This window comes from Podarcis cretensis (genome assembly GCF_951804945.1).
Source record: "Podarcis cretensis genome assembly, chromosome: 3".
Lineage (NCBI taxonomy): Eukaryota > Metazoa > Chordata > Lepidosauria > Squamata > Lacertidae > Podarcis > Podarcis cretensis.
The window spans coordinates 76863083-76883606 of NC_137172.1; the positions used below are offsets into that span (position 1 = coordinate 76863083).

The 20524-nt window shown below is 40.2% G+C and overlaps 1 protein-coding gene across 2 annotated transcripts in view; it reads right to left on the minus strand.

The window, feature by feature from the left end:
- Positions 1-13040: 13040 nt before the first annotated feature.
- The window catches only part of GRIK2 (glutamate ionotropic receptor kainate type subunit 2), a 455416-nt gene continuing 447932 nt past the window's right edge, over positions 13041-20524 (minus strand). The window contains exon 17 of one of the 2 annotated variants that reach the window (XM_079971607.1): positions 13041-15445. In XM_079971607.1, the coding sequence (XP_079827733.1) occupies positions 15281-15445 (165 nt within the window). In that variant the 3' untranslated portion in view covers positions 13041-15280. The remainder of the gene's footprint in view (positions 15446-20524) is intronic. The other variant, XM_079971606.1, reaches the window with a different exon arrangement.

The following is a 20524-nucleotide window of genomic DNA, read 5'->3' on the forward strand; positions in this document are numbered from 1 at the left end:
ATTCAACAGGACTCAGCCTTAAAAACAAACCCTCAACTATCTATAGTGTACACCTCATTGAGAAAAGCCCAGGTGTGTTGAAAAACATGGAGAAGTAACAAGTGCACATTAATTCATTAATCAGTAAACCACTTTTTAGCAAAAGGCCCCAAAGTAGTTTTGAACAATCATAATTGATAGAATAATTAAATGCTGTTGAAAACTAGAGTCATCTTTTTTTCTGTCCTTTTAAGGCTACCAGGCATGTTGTACATTGGGGTGGGATGTCTGCCCCCCCCCCCAGAGACTGCCATCTTTTTCTCTGTAAAATTTCCCAACAAAGGAACTACACATTATGGTCTGCATTTGCTTCCCAGCAGCATTTTAAAACAGCCTTTTTACCGCACAGCCATAGAAGAGATTTTGGCTGCTTTAGGTAGCTGTAAAATGTGAAAGAAAGAAAGAAAGAAAGAAAGAGAAAGGCAACCCTCAGACTGCCTCCTAATTACAGTCCATGCACGCACATGGATTGGTTTGTCAATAACCCACAGATCTATGTTCCATTTGGTGTAAGGGTCCAAGGGCAGCAAAATGAGATGGTTCGCTTCAAAATGCAGAGATAGTTGGTATCGTGCCCTGTCAGATCTGGGAGTACAGAAAAGTGTAAACTAGCTGATAGAAGGTGAGTGATAACATTGCCACCTGCACCTCTAAAATGAGTGAGTATCCTGTCAGGATGTAATCATGGAGGAAACCCATATCACGTTGACAACAAATTCAAGGCAGTCTCTGGTTGCTTGTTCAGCTGGACCCAGGATGATCCATGCCTCTGAGGAGATCAGGCCTCTGTTGTAAAAGTGAAACACTGCCTTCCAAGTTGGATACTTATTCATTTGCTTAAAAATTTAAGACCCCACTTCCATAAAAGGGGAGGGGGGAAGCTAGGGAGTGCAGTGGATTCCGAGACCTGTACTTTGTTTAAAGGCCTTAGTTACTTAAATAAACTATTCTTCCAGAATCCACTACATTGAGTGCTTCTGACATTGAGTAGCGGAGATGGTGATAGAGAAGGAGGAAGGAGAAAAAACTTTTCTTTTGCATTTTGGTGCTGCTCCTGCATCTTCCGTGTTTAAGAAGGAGACACAGCTAGGAAGGGAGAGTGCTTTTCTTTCCAAGTTCTTGGATTTTAACAGAAATAATGCATCTCTCAAGAGGTGTTGCCACAAACTAAATTGATGGACATGCCACATGTGCAAAAAGCCACAGCAATGGGAGAAAATATATTTGCTTCTCTTGTGCTCCTTCATTGAACAACCATCAAGTTCCAGGCCTAAGACAAGTTTATTTATGCCTTACTTTAGGTGGAATATTTCATTCTATCTGCTCCTATCACCTTAACTTTCTCTTGCAATTATGCTAAACTCTCTTTCTTATGCTAGATAAATGAGCTGTGACCCTGATGCTCTTCACAAACATATAGAGCTCCAAAACAAAGCAGGAAGTGTTTCAACTTGAATAACCAGCTCACAAATATAAATTAAGACATTGACCACATTGCTTATATAGATGTGATTAGCTGAGAGACTCTTCTTAATCGTTTGGTTCATGCTCCAAAGCCTCGAGCAACCTTTAAAACAAACTTTTCCTTTGGATGTACATTGGAAACAAAGTGCCATTGCAATGATTTGTTCATTTGCAAATGCATAGGTTGAGCATAGTGGAGAAGTTGTAAACACATGAAATATGTTCTCAGTACCCTAAAACCAGTTACTTTGTTAGTCAAAGTAACTACAGCCCAGTACCCTAAAACTAGCTTTCTGTGCACAGGGACCCAAAATGACTTCTTGGTACATGTCCTGCAAGATTCAGGTTAGACAATTAGAATTAGCTCTCTACCACAACCCTCTGTGTAGGTGTGAATCAGTGACCACCCCAACAGGCTGAGGTGATCTACTGTACTGATTGTCTAATTAGGTTTGATTTTCCTGGCAACTACTAGGCTACACCAAAGACTACAGAGAGACAGGGCTCAGGATGGGCAAATACATCAATTTTGTTTTCTCTGTTTCTCATGTTTCCAATATTCAGTTCAGTTCTCCACATTCCATACTAATTGCACTTTTTAAAAAAAAACTTCTGATGAAAATTCACCTGCATTTCAGTGTGATTTTCTCTCAATGTACATATTTTTGTAAAGTAATTTCCCCTACTATCATGCATTTGTATGTAGGGAGTTAGAAAACCAACAGATTAAGCAGAATTGAAATGCCACCAAAATATTTTCCCTAGAATACAACTGTTCCTTTATTGCTCAGTAGGTTCATACTGTGTGCATTTTGCTTCTCCTAGATTGTAGCTTAAGTGGGATAACTTCTGAATTAATTCTGGAATTGGACATCTGGTCATAGTATCTAGTTCATTTATATCTTTCCCCAAAGTTCTACATTACCAATCATACACTTTAAAGAAACCCTGCATAAAGCAATCTTGAATTATATGACTGTAGTAGGATTACTTTTAGTGTGGTATTTTATTTATATATATATATTATCACTGCAATGAAACAGAGTTTGTGCTTAGCAATTGCATTAAGAGTCTTTGTATGTGTTGCTTTAAATAAGCACACGTGTACATCAAAAGTGCTATTTTGTGATAGTTTATCAGTGCCCACAAGTGCATGAATACATAGGTATATAAACAAAAAACATCTAAATGAATTCATACCTACAAACACATCCAGATTGATTCTTTTTGCACCTTTTTTGCAATTTTTTATCCATGTACAAGGGGGAACAAAAGGAACTGGAAGCCAGAGTAAATGGTGCATGAATAGTGCTGTCTGCAAAATGTGAAAATTAAAAATGGGGCAGTGGGGTATTCCTAATGCAGCAGCTCCACTCCAGAAAGACACAAGACCCAGGGAATTTGGAACTCCAAAGTTGCAAAGAGAAACAGAGAAGAAAAAAGGAATTAACAGAGTATAGGAAACATTCTTAAATTCTCCCTTAATCCATCCTCTCTCAGAAACTATAGTGCCTTTTTATGATGTCGGGAGCTATATTTCTTCTTCTTCTTCTTCTTCTTCTTCTTCTTCTTCTTCTTCTTCTTATTCTTCTTCATTACCTTAGCAGGTCTTTCAAAATTTTTGACTGCATCAGAAAACTCTGCTTAGTACTTAGATACATTTAATTCCAAAGCTTTTTTCAGAAGAAACTGGTTTCTGATAACAATGTCTATTAAAATAAATAATATTAATTGCAATACATTAGCTGTATTAACATCCCCTGTGGCATATGTGGGAAAAGGATGGTGATGAATTATTTTTAAACTGTGACCAAAATTATCCCTAATTTTACCCAATTATTTAAAAACTGGAACACAATTACCCATAATGTGACTATCTGAGAAATAGACTCCTTAAAGAAACTGACACAGTGCAAGGCAAAGATGCTGTAATTAAAGCAACATACATAAGCCAAGTGGTTGTAATTATGAATAGTGAAGATTATTGAAAAGAAAATGTAAGGCAATTAAATGATGAAATCTCTTCTCAGGCTCTTGCTGCTGATGCGACAAAGATTCAAGGCAAGATTGATGTCATTTTGGAAATAGGATTAAGTGCTGCTCACAGAGATCTCACGACAGAATAACCAATGGTGCTGGCCTCTCTAAATACATTTAGAAGAATGTAGGTGGTATGTTGGGGATGTGGGTGGCGCTGTGGTCTAAACCACTGAGCCTAGGGCTTGCCGATCGGAAGGTCAGCAGTTCAAATCCCTGCAATGGGGTGAGCTCCCGTTGCTCGGTCTCAGCTCCTGCAAACCTAGCAGTTTGAAAGCACGTCAAAGTGCAAGTAGATAAATAGGTACTGCTCCAGTGGGAAGGTAAACGGCGTTTCCATGCGCTGCTCTGGTTTGCCAGAAGTGGCTTAGTCATGTTGGCCACATGACCCGGAAAAACTGTCTGCGGAAAAACGTTGGCTCCCTCGGCCTGTAAAGCGAGATCAGCGCCGCAACCCTAGAGTCATTTGTGACTGGACTTAACAGTCAGGGGTCCTTTACCTTTACCTTTAAGGTGGTATGCCAAAAACACTTACATTTCCATGTGTTTATATGGTTTGCATAGACAGTGGAGATTTAAGAGAAGAAACTACTGCAAAGTTGAAGAAGCTCATTTGCAGAAACGCAAATGGAATATTTAACATGTGAAAATGGTGCAACAGTACCAGCTGAGAAAGTGAGATACTGAACACTGTAAAGCTCAGTTGATTAGAATGTGTGGTACTGATAATGCCAAGGTTGTAGGATCAATCCTCATAAGAGACAGCTGCATATTCCTGCATTGCAGGGTGTGTGGACTAGATGATCCTGCCCAACACTATGAGTTTATGTTGCTGTACGTGTATAACAGGGGGTGCCAGCGTGGTGTTTGTGGATTCACATGTGCTCACAATAGCCTTCTCAGGTGCCCACACGGTCCCCATTCTCCTGTTGAAGCTAAGCTATAAATAATAATACTTTTTCAATGTGCAGAATAGGTTGTTCAGGTTGTGTTTGTTTGCTATTCTTTCCCAATCAATCCCAGTCCCATCTTTATTTTTATTTTTTTTATTTGGCTCAGTTAAAGGTTTATTTACAGCTGTGTTCAGTTTTCTGGGTTTTGGTTGTCTTGTTTGTGTGAATACACTGCACACAGTCCAGTAATTTATGATTAAAGCAGTCACCTACACCCTTACAGGGCTTTGGGATTATTATTAATATGTTTTTAGTTTTCAGTTGTGGTTTTTTGAAAAAAGCAAAGTGTAAAGGTGGCTAGCATGCAAACCCCTGGAGAAGCCCATCTTGAAAAGATGAAAGTTATGGCCATTTGTTTCACAATGTGAGTCAATGGGATTTCCAGAGATTTCCAGATTCAGATCAGTGGTGGGTTCATTTATGATCCAGATTCATATCAGTGGTGGGTAACCATGGATCTAGATTGGTGTGGGCAAGATTTAGAAACTGGGGCCATAAATCAGATTGGGGAGGCCTCTCATGGTTGTTGTCTCTATTGTCAATAACCTACACCTACAGGTGATTAGTCATATAATGTAATAGCCTAATTTTCAAAACTTTATTCTGCAGTCATTCCCCCCCCCTTCATTCCTCTTATCCTCTTCTTATTCTTATTCTTTTGCAGTCTTTCATATCCATCTTTGGATATATTCTTCTTCAAGTTCTCCGTATCGTTTTCTGTTATTTGCTTCTTGCATCCACATAAATCCTGCTGTTACATCATTCACCCATTGCATAGGTGGTCGCCTCCTTGGTCTTTTGAAAAATTATCATAGGGCAGAGAAAATGTTTGTGAAATTCTCATGGATGGGGCACATGGTTCTTGTGGAAGTTACCTTACTCTTAGTGTGCCTGAGAGATGTTCATTTCATTCTCCGAAACATCTTTCCGGTGGTCTGCACTCTGCAGCTTTACTGGTTATCTGTATTTATTGAAAACCCCATGGGATCTCATTATCTGGGCATTCTTGTAAGCATAGGAAGGTGGAGATGCTAATTTTTGCCTTACATCTGTTTGTTGGTGTGTGCATTTGTGTGTGTGTGTGTATGTTTAAGTGAAGTTACTCCTGAAGAAATTACTGCAGAAAGCTTTTGTTTTTATAGCTAGAATGAAGAACTTTCCTTAAACAAAATATCAGTGTGTGCACTGCTGTCACGTAGCCACACCCCATGCTTAGTTGGGTGACACAAAAATGCTTAGGGAAAGACATCATGAGATAGCTTGAGACAGTGCAGGCGCTGGGCAGACTGTAGACCACTGGGAAAATGCTCGATGGAAAGAAAAAGACACACCATTCACAAACACTGTGCAATGAAAAGGGAAGTTCAGCTTTCCAACCACTAGTGCTTTTTTTTCAGCGGGTAATCAAGGGTATGCAGTACCGGCACCTCTTTTTGTTGTTGTTTAAAAGCATGGGTAGGCAAACTAAGGCCCGGGGGCTGAATCCAGCCCAATCGCCTTCCAAATCCAGCCCATGGACAGTCCGGGAATCAGCGTGTTTTTACATGAGTAGAATGTGTCTTTTTATTAAAAATGCATCTATGGGTTATTTGTGGGGCATAGGAATTCATTCTTTTCTTTTCTTTTTTCAAAGTATAGTCTGGCCCCCACAAGGTCTGCTGAACAATGGACCAGCCCCCTGCTGAAAAAAGTTTCCTGACCCCTGTTTAAAAGTGGCACTTACTGTAATAATTTTCTAGGGGAAAAAGCCCTGCCAGCCACCTAAATTCTAAAGAAAAGTGCCCAAGAAATAGAAGCCTCTCTTTTTGGTGGTGGTGGGTGAATTTCAAGAAATTGCAAGAGAGGTTTTGGCATAGCACCAAAGGACAGGGGGAAATGGCCTCAAAACAACATAAAGAGGAAACAATGGCAACAATTTGGACTCAGAAATGACCAACATTCTCAACTATTATGGACCTTGGGCCGGAAAACATCTGAGCTTTTCTAAAAGCTGTAACTTCAGCTTCAGAAATCAAAACTGATGAACATTCAGCACATCCCTAGAATTTTACCTCATTTCATTGGTAGGAAGTTCAGTTTGCAGGATAGTAGTTTCAGGCATTAACTACAAATTTCACTTAAATCCAAATTGGAAACAATGTGAGAAGGTTTCGGCAAGGGTAAAGCAATCTTTGGAAAGAAATGGGAAACAGCCATATTACCATTGTGTTGGAAGTCCATTCTGGAGTACAGATTGTGGGAAATGGCACTCACCCGGAGTACCAGTCCCCAAGTACACTGATAAAGTGGTGCTGATAACTTTTCTTTAAGGGTGTGCTTATATGCACCACCAAATAGAACCAAGGATAAAGGAATAACACCCAAAAGTATTTTGCTTGTTGCCCTGGGCTTATTCACAGAGTGGCAGTTTCCTAATTTCACTGGGAACACAGAACCTAGGCTCTAGGATCAGGTCAAACGCACGATGCCATCTGCAAGTGTCTATGTGTCTGTTCCTTATCCAATGGGACCCTGCCATTTGTACTGCCTTCTGGATCTGGGGTATCCCAGTGGCCTTCCAGCCTCTGAAGGGAAAGTAAATTAGACCCTTGAACTTTCAGAGCTCCACATTTGGTGAGGTTTTGCACTTTCCTACTAAATAATTGGTCCCAGCAAAAAGACATAGGGCGGGGTGGACTGCAGCATTGATCAAACCAAATGTTTCAGATTCCTGCAATGGAATGGAAAGTGTCATGAATTGATAGTTTTGAAATTCTACATATTTATTATCCAGATGGCACTTCATAAAATGGTTTCACAGCTTCATTTTTTGCACAGCCTTTTCAGGTCAGCTAGAAGAGCAACAGCCTGATTCTTCCAACGTAACCAGTAGGTTAATAGAGCCATATCAATTCCACATCTGAAGGGAACAGTTTCAGCCTTATTTAAAGCTGCCAAAGCTCCACCAGCAGCAACAAAGCTGTGTTTTAGCTAGTTGTAGGCCTGGACAAGTGGTGTCAGCATCTAGAGAAACAGCTCTGCGCAGCACGATCCACCATGATGGAAAGCCAGCCATGTATTTTGGCCTAGCAGGAACTTTGCAAGTCTCTAATTTTAGTCTGAAGCTGGTAATGGAAGAATGGCATATCACGCTTCTAGTGTGCCTATTGAATTTGGATTGAATGGTCAGAAGATGTGCAGGCCTATGCATATTTTGAGAAGGATCAGGAACCAATTTAACTAGTTTTCTCATATGCTGGATATGGGAGTCTTACCGTGATTGCTAGGCGAAATAGCACTGAGCCATAAGATAGAAACTAAATGTCTGTGTTGTTTGGTACACATATTTTGACACTAAATTGCAGAGTTTAGGTCACTGGTTGCCACAAAGTAAGAGTATAAGATCTTTCTGTGGTCTCAGGAGATAGCCTACCATAGTACAGGATGGCATTATTCCTGGGTTGAATATCAGGACTGGTTATATCACTAACATTGCATATCATCAGAAACTTTCCTCCATGCTAGTCTCTCTTCCATAGAGATGTAATTAATTTGCCCATTGCAAGCTACATGCTCTCTGGATTTTTTGGGGGGAACAACACCCATTAGCCTAAGTCAGTGCTTGCTGGTTGGGGTTGATGGCGGTGTAGCCATAATCCAATTTTAAGAAATTATGTGTAGGCTCTGACAAGTTTAAATTAAATCAAATTTCATTTTAAGCTTTTGTTGTTGTTGTTGTAAAAGGAGACAATTTTAATTGCCTGGTTCGGTTTTTGAAAAGGAAGTCAAATCTTCACTGCTGAGACAACAGAACAATTCTAGAAAATCCAAGGCAATTTAATGTCCATTAATAGCACTAAGAAACTCTTTACCCTTTCAAATCATGTGAAAGTCATTCCTAGAAATCAAAGAGTGGAGCCACGCTGTATTTCCTGGGGAAATGTTTGAAATGACATTCCTGGATGGTGGAAACAGAGGCTTAGATCTCAAAACACCCTCATGTGATATTGGGTTATAGGTCTCTGGAGCAGGTACTGATTCTGCTTTAGGCAAATAGCTATACTATACTGGTTTCTGCTCTGCTTTGCATTTGTAAACAAACAAGGTTTGCCCCCTCAAAGACACCATAATGTATAATTGCTCCCCCCCCCTCCGCCGCCATAAAATGTCAGTGGACCTATACAAACCAGGACATATTCTTTGTTTGGGGGATAGGCAAGTGAATCAGAAGCATACTGATTAAAAAGAACATTTAATTATTGTTGCACCATCTGTTTCCACCCCTCTGTAGTTGTGTACACAAACCTCTCCAATTGTATAACAAATGCAAGTTCCATTGTACTGTCACAGACCCAATTAAACTCTCCAATTTACTTTTAAAAAGTTTATCTCCATATTGGCACCTGCTTGTCTATATCTCTTGAGGACTGGCTTGCAGTTCCTTACAAGGCTTTGTTTCTAAAGTAACCTTAAAGATATCTTCTTCCTATGCTAACATGTATAATGTTTATCAATGAGCATCACTCAAATAGCATGAGGGCACAAATACTGTATTCATTACACCGTGTGACACTTTGGGTCCTTAGCTAACATAAGAACATAAGGAGAGTCTGCTGGATGAGGACAATAGAACCATCTTGTCCAGCTTTCAGTTCTCATGGTAGCCAACAAGACATGTATGGGAAAAAATTTCTTAAGATAAATAGGTTAGTTAACTTGATCAACAGAGGCAAAGTAACATGAAAATTAAATCAACTTAAAGGTTAAAAGGTTGAGCAACATAAATTAACAAGAAGAAATTTAGGCATTCCTCTTTGCATGTATAATTGCAATTTTGGACAAAGTTGTGTTTGCTCCAGTGTATGTCATCATGCCCAGGAAGGAAACAATGACAGGACTAAGATTCTCACCAATAAAATCAGCCAGCCTGGCTTTCAAATGGGGTTTTATATATTATTCCTAGCGAAATTTATGGCTATGACTGTTGCATTATGGTGGTAGATAAATATTCTTGAGCGTCCTATAACAAATGTACAATGCTAGACGATCACACAAAAAGCAACCCAAATATGATATTTATAAACAGTTCCTTGGCAGTGTTGTTCTGTTCATTAGACAAATTCATTGTATAAATGCAAAATAGGGTTGTCAACTATTTTTAACAGCTCCCTGGTCTCCAAGCCTTTGACAACACATTGATGTGGCCTAGTTTCATATTGTAATATGGAATGACGTGGAATTTTGTATATGTTTGGTTAGGTTTTGTAATACTTATATGCCACATGAAAGTTTATAATGTAACCAAGTAGGCCAGAAGTCTGTTCTGCTACTTTGCATTGAGAAGATAGCCATGGCTGCCTTTGTAACAGTTACTTGGGTTGATAAAGTGAGAAGATACCTTTGTTTATATGTGGGCCAGAATGGGTACTATAATACAACTAGATAGGTGAAGGAGTCAACCAGTTTTATTGGTGGTTAGAAGGTCTCTATTTTGGTTAGTCACCAAAATAAGTCCAGAGTAGTCACTGACAGGTGTACAGTGGTACCTCGGGTTAAGTACTTAATTCGTTCCGGAGGTCTGTTCTTAACCTGAAACTGTTCTTAACCTGAAGCACCACTTTAGCTAATGGGGCCTGCTGCTGCTACTGCGCTGCTGGAGCACAATTTCTGTTCTCATCCTGAAGCAAAGTTCTTAACCTGAAGCACTATTTCTGGGTTAGCAGGGTCTGTAACCTGAAGCGTATGTAACCTGAAGCGTATGTAACCTGAGGTACCATATATAAGCATTTGCAGTAAGAGAGGAAAGGAGGGGGGGAACCAGTTGGAGACAGCTTGAGTCTGAGAGGGCATTCTGGGAGAGAATCTGAGGACTTATGCTGGTGCCCATTAGGGGAAACCACATAGCTACATGGTAGAGCAAATTGTTTACATGCAGAATATCTCAGGTACCACCCATGGCCTCTTTAAGCAGGACTGAGAAAAAGTCCTTGACTGAAGCCCTGGAAAGCTACTACCAGATTCTTTAACTGCTTTGAATATTATATTTCTAAATTGTTGTAACCCACCCTTGGACCTCATGGTGAAATTTCTTCTTGTTGTTTATACTGAGTCAGATGCTCCACTGGTCTGTCTTGGTGTAAGGCAGTTCCCTCCATGTTCTGAGGAAAGGAAGGTGGGCTTGTTGTGGTGGAGCTTCAAGCAGAGCAGGCACCATAGAGCTTCAAGTAGAGGCCTGACCACAGGGAGTACTTTATTAAGCAGCCCTTGAAATATCTGCACCACCTTAGAAGCCAGAGACAGCAGGAAGATTGTGCAGCATCTGTTCCTGGTTATGATCAGCTTGGTGCTAGGGAAAGGGGAAATGTGGAAAAGTGTTGAACGCTTATTTGGCTGAAAGGAGCATTTTCCTGAATCTTATGAATTGTAACTAAGCACATTTAAACCTGTTTAACTAAGAACTGTACATTGAAGAAATCTTTTCCTGCCCACCACCTGAAATACTTTATTCCCTTACGGAAACAATTATCTTAATAAACATACGAACGTTGTTCATTTTATAAGCCTGTCTCTCGGGATGATGTCAATGTCACACCTAAACTATAGGATTGAGGCAGCCAGTCCCCATAAGGTATAAAGGGTTTATTTCAGTGGCAGCAGTTAAAAGGTTTATAGTTAATGTTGGATTCCCTAACTGAAAGGACTAGCTCAGAATTTCAGTAGGTGTTGTGAGATGAAGTTCCATAGACCCAAGCCCCAGAGCTAATAGAGTCAGCATAAGTGAAATATCCATATTGTTACATCACATGTGGTAGCAGAGCAATGTGATATGATAGCTGCATTTCAACTAGATTACAGCTCAGTTCTATGAGCTGATGGGCATAGTAATTAAATAATAATAATAATAAATAATAATTTATTATTTATACCCCCACCCATCTGGCTGGGTTTCACCAGCCACTCTGGGCAGCTCCCATCTGAATATTAAAAACACAATACAGCATTAAACATTAAAAACTTCCCTAAACGTGTAGTGCAGGATTGTACTGATTGTTATACTGGGCCAGTTTCTGACCTGGGCTGTGGCGCTGATGTCAAAAACAAATCCAAAATGGAATACGGTGCAGTGGTATCCTAGTAAACATACTCTGCAAGGGGGAGAAAGGGGGAGAATGGGACAAGGGTAGTGAAGATTTCCTGCACACTCTCTTAGCTTTGCAGTTACTAAGATGATTAGAAAGACTTTAAGATGCAATCCATAAAAAGTTAGGTGGGCTCAAGTCCAATTGAAAGCACTGGCACAAGTAAATCATGACTAATTTAAATCACACTGATGACAGTGGAATTCCAGCCCAACTTTTTATGGACCGGCGAGATAGGACAGGAATTGCAACCAAGACACATTTGTTTCATGTCACTTCTTGTGGTAAAAGGTGAAGTTCCCCATATCAGGTTCATATGGGAAATGTAGTCTAATGTAGGGCTGGATTCAACAAACTCCAGCTGGTGCAATCCCTTCACCCTGGGTATCACTTCACCTCTTCCAGATCTACTCTAGAGGGTCAGGAAAAACCCCACAACAGAACATATGGGGAACAGAGACTTTGATGTTGGTCAAGCATAAATGTTTGCACTGAAAAACAAATTACTTAGCAATATATTGCATTCCAGCCCTAGTATTGACCATGCAAAGGACAATTGAGACATAGGAAATATTAGTTCTGGTTTGACCATGCTAAAACAGGCCAAATGTGCAGGATATCATTGAGACCATGTTGGTTCTGTGGCAGTTCCACACATTTATAATGACAGTGTTCTGCTGCAGTAATCTGGGGATTATAAACTAGATCAAGGATTGTCAATGTTTGGGGCCAATGGGTACCCCTGGACTTTTGAGAAAGTGTCACAGACATTAGTCCCAAAATGGGCTCCATGGAGGTTTGGCATAACACAAAATGGCTACTACATCTAAAAAAAGCAGCAAAAGATACAGGGACACAAAATGATGTGGATGTGCCTCACAAGCAATGGGGGGGGGGGAGCACCTACACCAGTCATTGCAGAGTTCATTCATGGAGAGAAGCTCTTTGACCTTTTATGGGCTCCGTCTGGGAGCATTGGCAGACTCCTGAAAGATGATATATGCCCAATGTGGCAATCCTTAAAGCATTTCTCTGTTGAAGCTATCCTCCTAGAACTGACAGTCAGTCCACAAGTAAGTGATCTGAAAATACACCCATGGCTCTGATCCAAATCTACAACCTCAGACCTCCCCATTTGTGTCAATGGAGCAGGCAGCCTTACCTGCCTTTCACTTGAAGTGAATGTGCACCTTGAGGGCAACGGAGCTTTTGCTCACGCAAGTCCTCTCATGCCCACACAAGGAACAGCTGGAAAGGGGAGGCACCATGATGGTTCTCATTCATTTCAGGAGGCTGGTTTGTTTGGGGCCATGCGCACTTTGCAATGGACACGTGAAACATTTTAACAGAGAAGCCTTTTGAATGCCAAGTGTGCCTTGAATCCACAAATATTTCTGTTATCCACAGATGACTCATTGTTTATACAAAACAGTGTTTGGATTCTGTTTATTTAAAAAAGAAAAAAAAGAGAGAAATGATATTTTTTTCTGGAATAAAAAGCTATATTTATAAACTGTGGGTGTAGGCAAGTGTCCCTACATATCTCAACATTATACATTTTATTTTCAGGATACAAATTTACAATAAGACTAAGTTAAAATTATTAGGATGGTATCACATCTGACTGAGCACCGTAAGGGCAGCTGAAACATCTGTGTGTCTTTAAATGTCATTATCATAGGTGTAACTCCACTCCCCCCTAAAAAAAAAAAAAAAAAGGGCCATGGGGGAAATCATCAGGTGCTTCTCCTGTGTATGTCTTACTGAAATTAACAAAAGTTGCGCAGGACACATTGTGCAACTGGTATTCATTCCCAGAGGTCTAGTACCCAATTGTTTAAAAGTACTTTAAAGGAAGAGTAGCAAAAGCATTGTGCGGTAGCTAGGCCCCAATCCTGAACACACTTTTTTGGATGCTAACATTCTTGCTTATAATAAGGATGGGAAGTAAGTGAGTGTTTGCAGAACAAGATTCTAATACAAGTACCAGTTTTGATGGCACTGCACACACATTGCTCAAATCACACAGCATTCCCAAGCCACCCTACCCAGAAAACAACTAAAAACTGACAAATTTTTTTTAATGTGTGTGTGATTTGTTTTTGTTTTTTTTAATGTTGTGCATTGGATTCAAACATTGGAGTGTGCACTTCAACTGTTATCACAATGTGGTCAAGAGGTCTGTGTCTTTCATCATTTACACACATCAGTTCATGACAGTATGTTATCAGGCTAGTGGAAACCAGGGGTGTGGTATAGTAAGCGGTATTGGTAGTGCACCTAGATTTTATATTATCTAACTTGAAAATAGTTCTCTTCTAAGATTCCCCCCTTTTATTTTTTACCTTGATAAAAATAGTTTTCACCAAACGTTGGTGGTGCGAACGCACTACCAGTCACTCTTGGCACCACACCCCTGACTGGAACGCAGGTTCTTGAGAGTGTTGATTTAAAAAGTATTACAAAAAATTTCCATACAAAAACTATTTTCATAGAAATCTTGCATTTCCACAAATAAACCTGAACATTTTTTCCCCCTTGCTTTTCTGGGGGGAGGGAAAAAATTGTTCAAGGGTTTTGCTCATTTGAACACTGTTGACTGTATTGAGAAATGCAGTCCATTTCAAAGTCCTCCACATTCTGTCCTTTTTCTTTTTCTTTTTAAATTTTTAGACAACCCATCCTATTTCCACCAGTAGTGAGAATTCCACAGGCTCCCGTGAGTTCAATTCGAAGCAGAAACACAAGTTTTCCAAACCCTCTCAGGCATTTAAAAAAAGAAAGGGGGAAAGAAAACCCCACGCCTCCATTGTGTCTTTGCTTCACAGTTAGACAATGAAGAAATTGCTCAGAGACAAGCATCATAAGATACATCTTTCCTTTTAACTGGGGGAAACTTTGTGTATCATCTGAAGCACAGCCCACCTTCTTTGGGTTCTCTCACGACAGAGTTCCAGTATAGGTGAAATATTTAATTTTCTACTGCTTGACTTAAAAGTTTGTTTTTATTCAGGTCAGTGACACAAGAGGCAGGTCAAGCATCATCTGTCCATTCTTCTATTTCCAGGTTTCCATTTTCGTTGCATTGATTTTCCCACTGAATAAGCTCGTATCAGCTAGCTGGAACAACATCATGTAGACATTAGCAAGCAAATATAAGATCTTCGGTGCTTGGCAGTACACAGCACTCTTTTTCTCCCCGTTAGAGTGCTGAGTTACTATTTTTCACAGACTCCTCCGGTAGTTAGTTTCTTTAGCTGTTCATTCCTTCTCCAGCCCCTGGCAACGGATGAACTTCAAAAAGGAGCCTGCTAGTTCTCACTGCGGCTGCGTTTGTAGCCAGCCATAAAACAAATAGAACCTTTTGTTCATTAAGGAATGGTGGAACTCATGACAAATGGTGGAATGCCCACCCACCCACCCCTCCCCTCCCCTTATAAACTTGGTTGATCCGTGACGCTTGTGATTTGAGTCTGGCCTTTGCACCTGCTTAGATCACAGAGTCTCTAGTTCATAGACACAGCGGCATGAGGTAACTCATTTTATTTTTGAACAGCTTGCATATTTCCACAGGAAACATTCTCGCAAAAGTTGGTTTGGGGGGAAAAATAAAAAGGGGGAAAGGGAAAAGACATCAGTTTGTGCTTGGGGTTGCTTGGCCTCCCAGCTCTATGCCATGGTTTCTTTACCTGGCAACCTTCTGTCATTAAATGTGTGCATGTTGATAACTTCTTCTGTTTTCACAATAACAGGAGCCTGTGGTTTGTGTTTTAACCGACGTTGACACTTCAGAGACATCCTCAGCTCCTCCACCATGGCACTACAGAAGGACCTCTACAGGGGAAGTTTGCAAAAGAACAAAAAAAAATGTGGAAAGAAAGTAAGAATTATTATTATTATTGTTGTTATTATTATTAATGCAATGATACTTCAATATCAAAAATAAAATGTGCTTCAGGACTTATTACCATATGATTGAGAGAGGAATAGTGGAAAGGTGTCTGTTATTCCCCCCCCTCCCCATTAATTTCCACAAACCTTGTAAGACATGCCCATTATTCTTATTTTTAGCTGAAGTCTGGGCCAGCCATGTTTGTCCATGGCTTGGCAATATAGGCTTCTCGGTTTCATTAACAACCCAAGTCTATGGACCACAGTGAAAAAATCTGGCCGTATCACCGAGAATCTCGGCTAATATGGTCTTGTCAGTGCACAAAAGTTTTCTATGCTGCTGCCATAATCTCATAACAAAATTGTCATCTTTTAAATATGCATCTCATACAGTTATATATATGTCAAGCTGTTCTGGTTTACTGAAAACCCTTTCTTTTGAAAGTAGTGTCTAATGATTAACACTGCATTAAAAAAAATGTTATGTCAGAATAGATCATTCATACATGCATGTAGCTCACTTGATAGCTTAATGATGTGATGACTGAATGAATCACAGCTGAATTATTTTATTTAAAATATTGTGTTTGAAATGTACAAGTGATCTCTCGGTGTGCCCCTCATACCCCGCAGTGAAAGCAACTCATCAACTGATATTGCAAGAATCATAAAGCAATGAGCATGCAGGTTAGCCTCATTTGCTCTTTGAGAAATGCCTTCAAATTATGCTGTTTTGCGTTTTTAAAATAATATCTATTTATTCTTAATCAATTTCTAAGTCACAATGTTAATTCCATGTCAAGTGGTACTAAGTTCATAGTAAACAATAGTAACAAGAAATTACAGTTGAACATAGATGCAGTGGTGCAGGAGATGGTCATCACACTTGTAAAAGGCAAATTACAATATGCAACAGTATTTTGTGCTGAATTCATTTGATTTAAAAAACTAAGGTATTTGTTTATAAAGGAAGTGAGTCAACTTAAGACTGAGAAGGAAGCAATAAGACACACCTATGTCAGACACTTCATATCTGGTGTGGCTTGCTGGAAGCCTCGTTGCAGCGCGGGAAACAATTATATATTTTCCCTATTTCTGTATCCCAAACTGCTGACCTAGAGCTCTAAGTACAAAATGACATGAGCAGCTATGTCCATTCTGTCCAAGATCCCTCCACACATTAGGCACACACTGAGCAAAGGGACTGAGGGACCTGCAGCTCATCACAGCACATGTCAAGCAAAGTGAAAAATATATGTGCTTGACACACTCATCCTTTACATTTTCAGGTGTACACCACCTGGAGTTACCTTACGAATGCCACCTGAAAAACCTGTAATGCTTGAACTGGTCCCTTTTGTTGGGACTGAAGGGTATGAACCTCCATGTTCTCATAATACACTCAATCCTATTGTCAGACAAGCAGGTTTATAACACATTAGCACAGCCCAGTGCTCTGAAGAATCTTATACCTTACTTTAGTCCTCTGCCAAAAATTTCTTCCTTTCAACTATTCTCCATCAATTAATGAGAAAAGAAACTACATTCTAAAATTACCAAAGGGCAGGAAGATTTTGATGAAATTATCATAGGTGGGCAGTTGTTGTTGTTGTTGTTTGTTTGTTTGTTGTTGTTGTTGTTGTTGTTGTTGTTGTTGTTATACTTACCATACTTTTGAGCTGGCCAGGGGGTGATTATAAGTAGCTTCCTTTAATTTGACAAATAAAATCATGCCTGTCATGAAGTGACTGGTATCATGCAGTTCTACCCTTATCTTCCCCAGCTCTTGTGAGATGCATATCTTGAGAGAGACCCTGAGGCAAGTGACATGACCCATGACATGACCCCATGCAAGCAGCAAACTGCTCTGGCAAACTCAAGAATATTCTGAGAGATCAGGATGCTTGAGTCCAGAATAAGAGGGTAGTGTAGTCATTCCCTCATGCTAGTTTTGATGTACATCTATTGGAAGTCGCAACGTTTACCTGCACAAGAAAGCATGTATGTAACTGTATGGTGCCTATATGTTTTCTTCCTCGGTGCAATAATGAGTTGGGTGCAGAAGTGACAGCCTCACTAAGAAACAGCATAGGAGGAAAAGGTTCAACATGCCTTCCCCCAGTGCTGTTTCTCTGAGCCAGTTCAGTTTCCCTATGGCAGCATTTGAACTACATGCAAACATTCATGCACACTTTGCGCTTATCCACACTTCACTTGAGCCGCACCCAGAAAGCGTGGGCCCAAGCAGTTTTCCATTTGCCCCATGCTTTCTAGGCACAGGTTTGAGAGGCTTTCCATTTCCCCATTCAATTTCCCTGGGAAACCCCACTCTTTACCACTGAATTGGAGCAAAACCATTGTTGTTTGCTCTGATTCAGCAATAAAGAGCAGGTTTTCCCAGGACCAGTGGAAGTGAGCCCTTACAAACATCTAGTTTGGTCCTAGGAAGAGGAAACTCTGCCAGAGGATTCTAGCCACACACCCATCCAGATAGAGACTCGGTTATGATTATAAAACCAAATTACCTAATATTAATCCTGCCATATTCATTTAAAAGAATATGAGAACCAAAAAACCCCCACAAATTACCAATTTACACAGTTGTCTCAGTTACGCAATCTAAACCAGATTAATTTGCAAAGTAGTAGGCAAGTGGGATCTACTGAAATTTGGCAAAAACACCATTGAAGATGACATACAGGCCACTGGAAACATCTAGAAGTCAAAATGTGGGGTATAAAGTTTAATTCATAGTAGAGCAGCGTTCCAGAACAGAACAAGCCAAGCTACATGTGGGAGGGAAAGTTTGGATTTTGGAGAAGAGACATTTCCAGCGGTAACCAGAAGAGGCAGAGATCTATGCTTACAAAATCCAAGCTTCATCTACAGTACTAGATCATAAATATATAGCATGTTGAAGTATATTTTGTTATATACTTAGCTGTGCGGCAACAAAAGCCATAGAATAAACCCACTTTCTTCAGAGCAAATGTTAACATTTGCGTCCCAACCCCCTTGGTTATGGCATGCAGTCAGGTAGTTTCATGAGCATGCACAGCCCTGTTCAAGTGCTTTGACCACACTTCCCCATTGTGTTCCATGTCACAGGAAGTTTTGAATATGATGGACTGTGCGGGTGGTGTCTGCTTCCTCTAAGATGGAAGAAAGTGGCACCAGTGCAGTATTCCACCTGAGCACTGGAGCTTGGACTTGGAATCCTAAAGTAACTATATGAGGCTTCAACCCTAATCCGGGCACGGATACCACTGAATTCAGCAGATCTTACTTCTGAGACATGATTAAGATTGCATGGAATAAGTATATAATTATACAAAGAAGCTATTATGGAAATATTATGGAAATAGCTTCTTTGTACAATTATATAGAGGGATGAGGGTGGCGCTGTGGGTTTTAACCACAGAGCCTAGGACTTGCCGATAAGAAGGTCAGCGGTTCGAATCCCGGCAACGGAGTGAGCTCCCGTTGCTCGTTCCCTGTTCCTGCCAACCTAGCAGTTTGAAAGCACGTCAAAGTGCAAGTAGATAAATAGGCACCGCTCTGGCGGGAAGGTAAACGGCGTTTCCATGCACTGCTCTGGTTCACCAGAAGCGGCTTAGTCATGCTGGCCATATGACCTGGAAGCTGTACGCCTGCTCCCTTGGCCAATAAAGCAAGATGAGCACCGCAACCCCAGAGTCGGTCACGACTGGACCTAATGGTCAGGGGTCCCTTTACCTCTACCTTACAATTATATAGACAACGACAAACTCTAGCTACTGATCTATTACTCTTAGGAAACTACATATTTCTTAGATAATGATCATTATACAGATATAGCTGGATTCTTAGGTGAATTAGGTGAATTAGTGCCAACAATGTTATACATAGAGTTTTGGCAATGGGGTATTATCTTAAAAACAAAAAACGGCAAATGGTTTCACAGATCGAAAGCCACAAGCTGAAGATTATAAAGCGGAGTCTCCATTACCTTCCATTAACTGATTTTGCCTATCTACAGAATGAAATTTCTTTTTTTTTTAAAAAAAAAAACCCACCACATTATGGTTAATATTCAGTACAGAAGCATAGAGAATGAGAAAATATTTTCTGAAATATTTTATGAGACAGGCAACTTAAGACTATTTTTGGAGAAGATGTCTAACAATGTAATCAAATCTTTTTTGACAACTTCAACTTGCCTTTCAAACTGCATTATTGTTAGAATAACTCCAAAAGGTTGGCAGGTGGAGCATCAGAAATCCGTCTGTAACTTGAGCTTTGTGAATATGTACAATACTCCCCCTCCCATTTAGTCTAGATGAAATAACCTTTTGCCCTTTACTTCCCTTCTATACTACAATGAGGTTACAAGAAAACCAACCTTTATTGAATTTTGATAAGTGCTATAAAACAGCAACTGGCTTCCTGTTATGCTTCCAGAAAGTAAATGTTGCCTGAAAGTCACTCAAGATGTAATCAGATAGCAGATAATTTTAACATTCTTTGGCCATTAGCATGTTAAAATTGCTACAGTAAAATGAAGCGTTAGTCGTTCATTTATAATCAGCATAAAGGAGCTCGCACTAAAGTTTTAATCAGCAATATCAATGCATGCCCTTAGCCCACACACAGCTGGCCTGGTGCTCAGCTCTTTTTTTCTCTCTCTCTCTCTCTACACACACACACACAAAAGATGAAAGTGGTTTCCCTCTAGCTGTAATTCTTTAACATCTCTACAGAGGCAACAGTAGCCATAACAACTGTGTCTTCTATGAAAAAGGAGAAATCTATATCATTAAAGAGAATGTCTTAGGAATATCAGACTGCATTGTTCACACTGACTGGTAGCACCTCTCGAGACTGGGAGTCTTCCCCCTGTCCTATCTGGAGAATGAACCTGGGACCTTGTGCATGCTAAAAAGCAGGTGCTCTACCACTGAGCTGTGGCAGTCTGGTGCTGGAACAGAGTATCTTTATGTACTGGCATGTGTCCTTTAAAAGGGAGGGCAGGAAGGGGCCAGA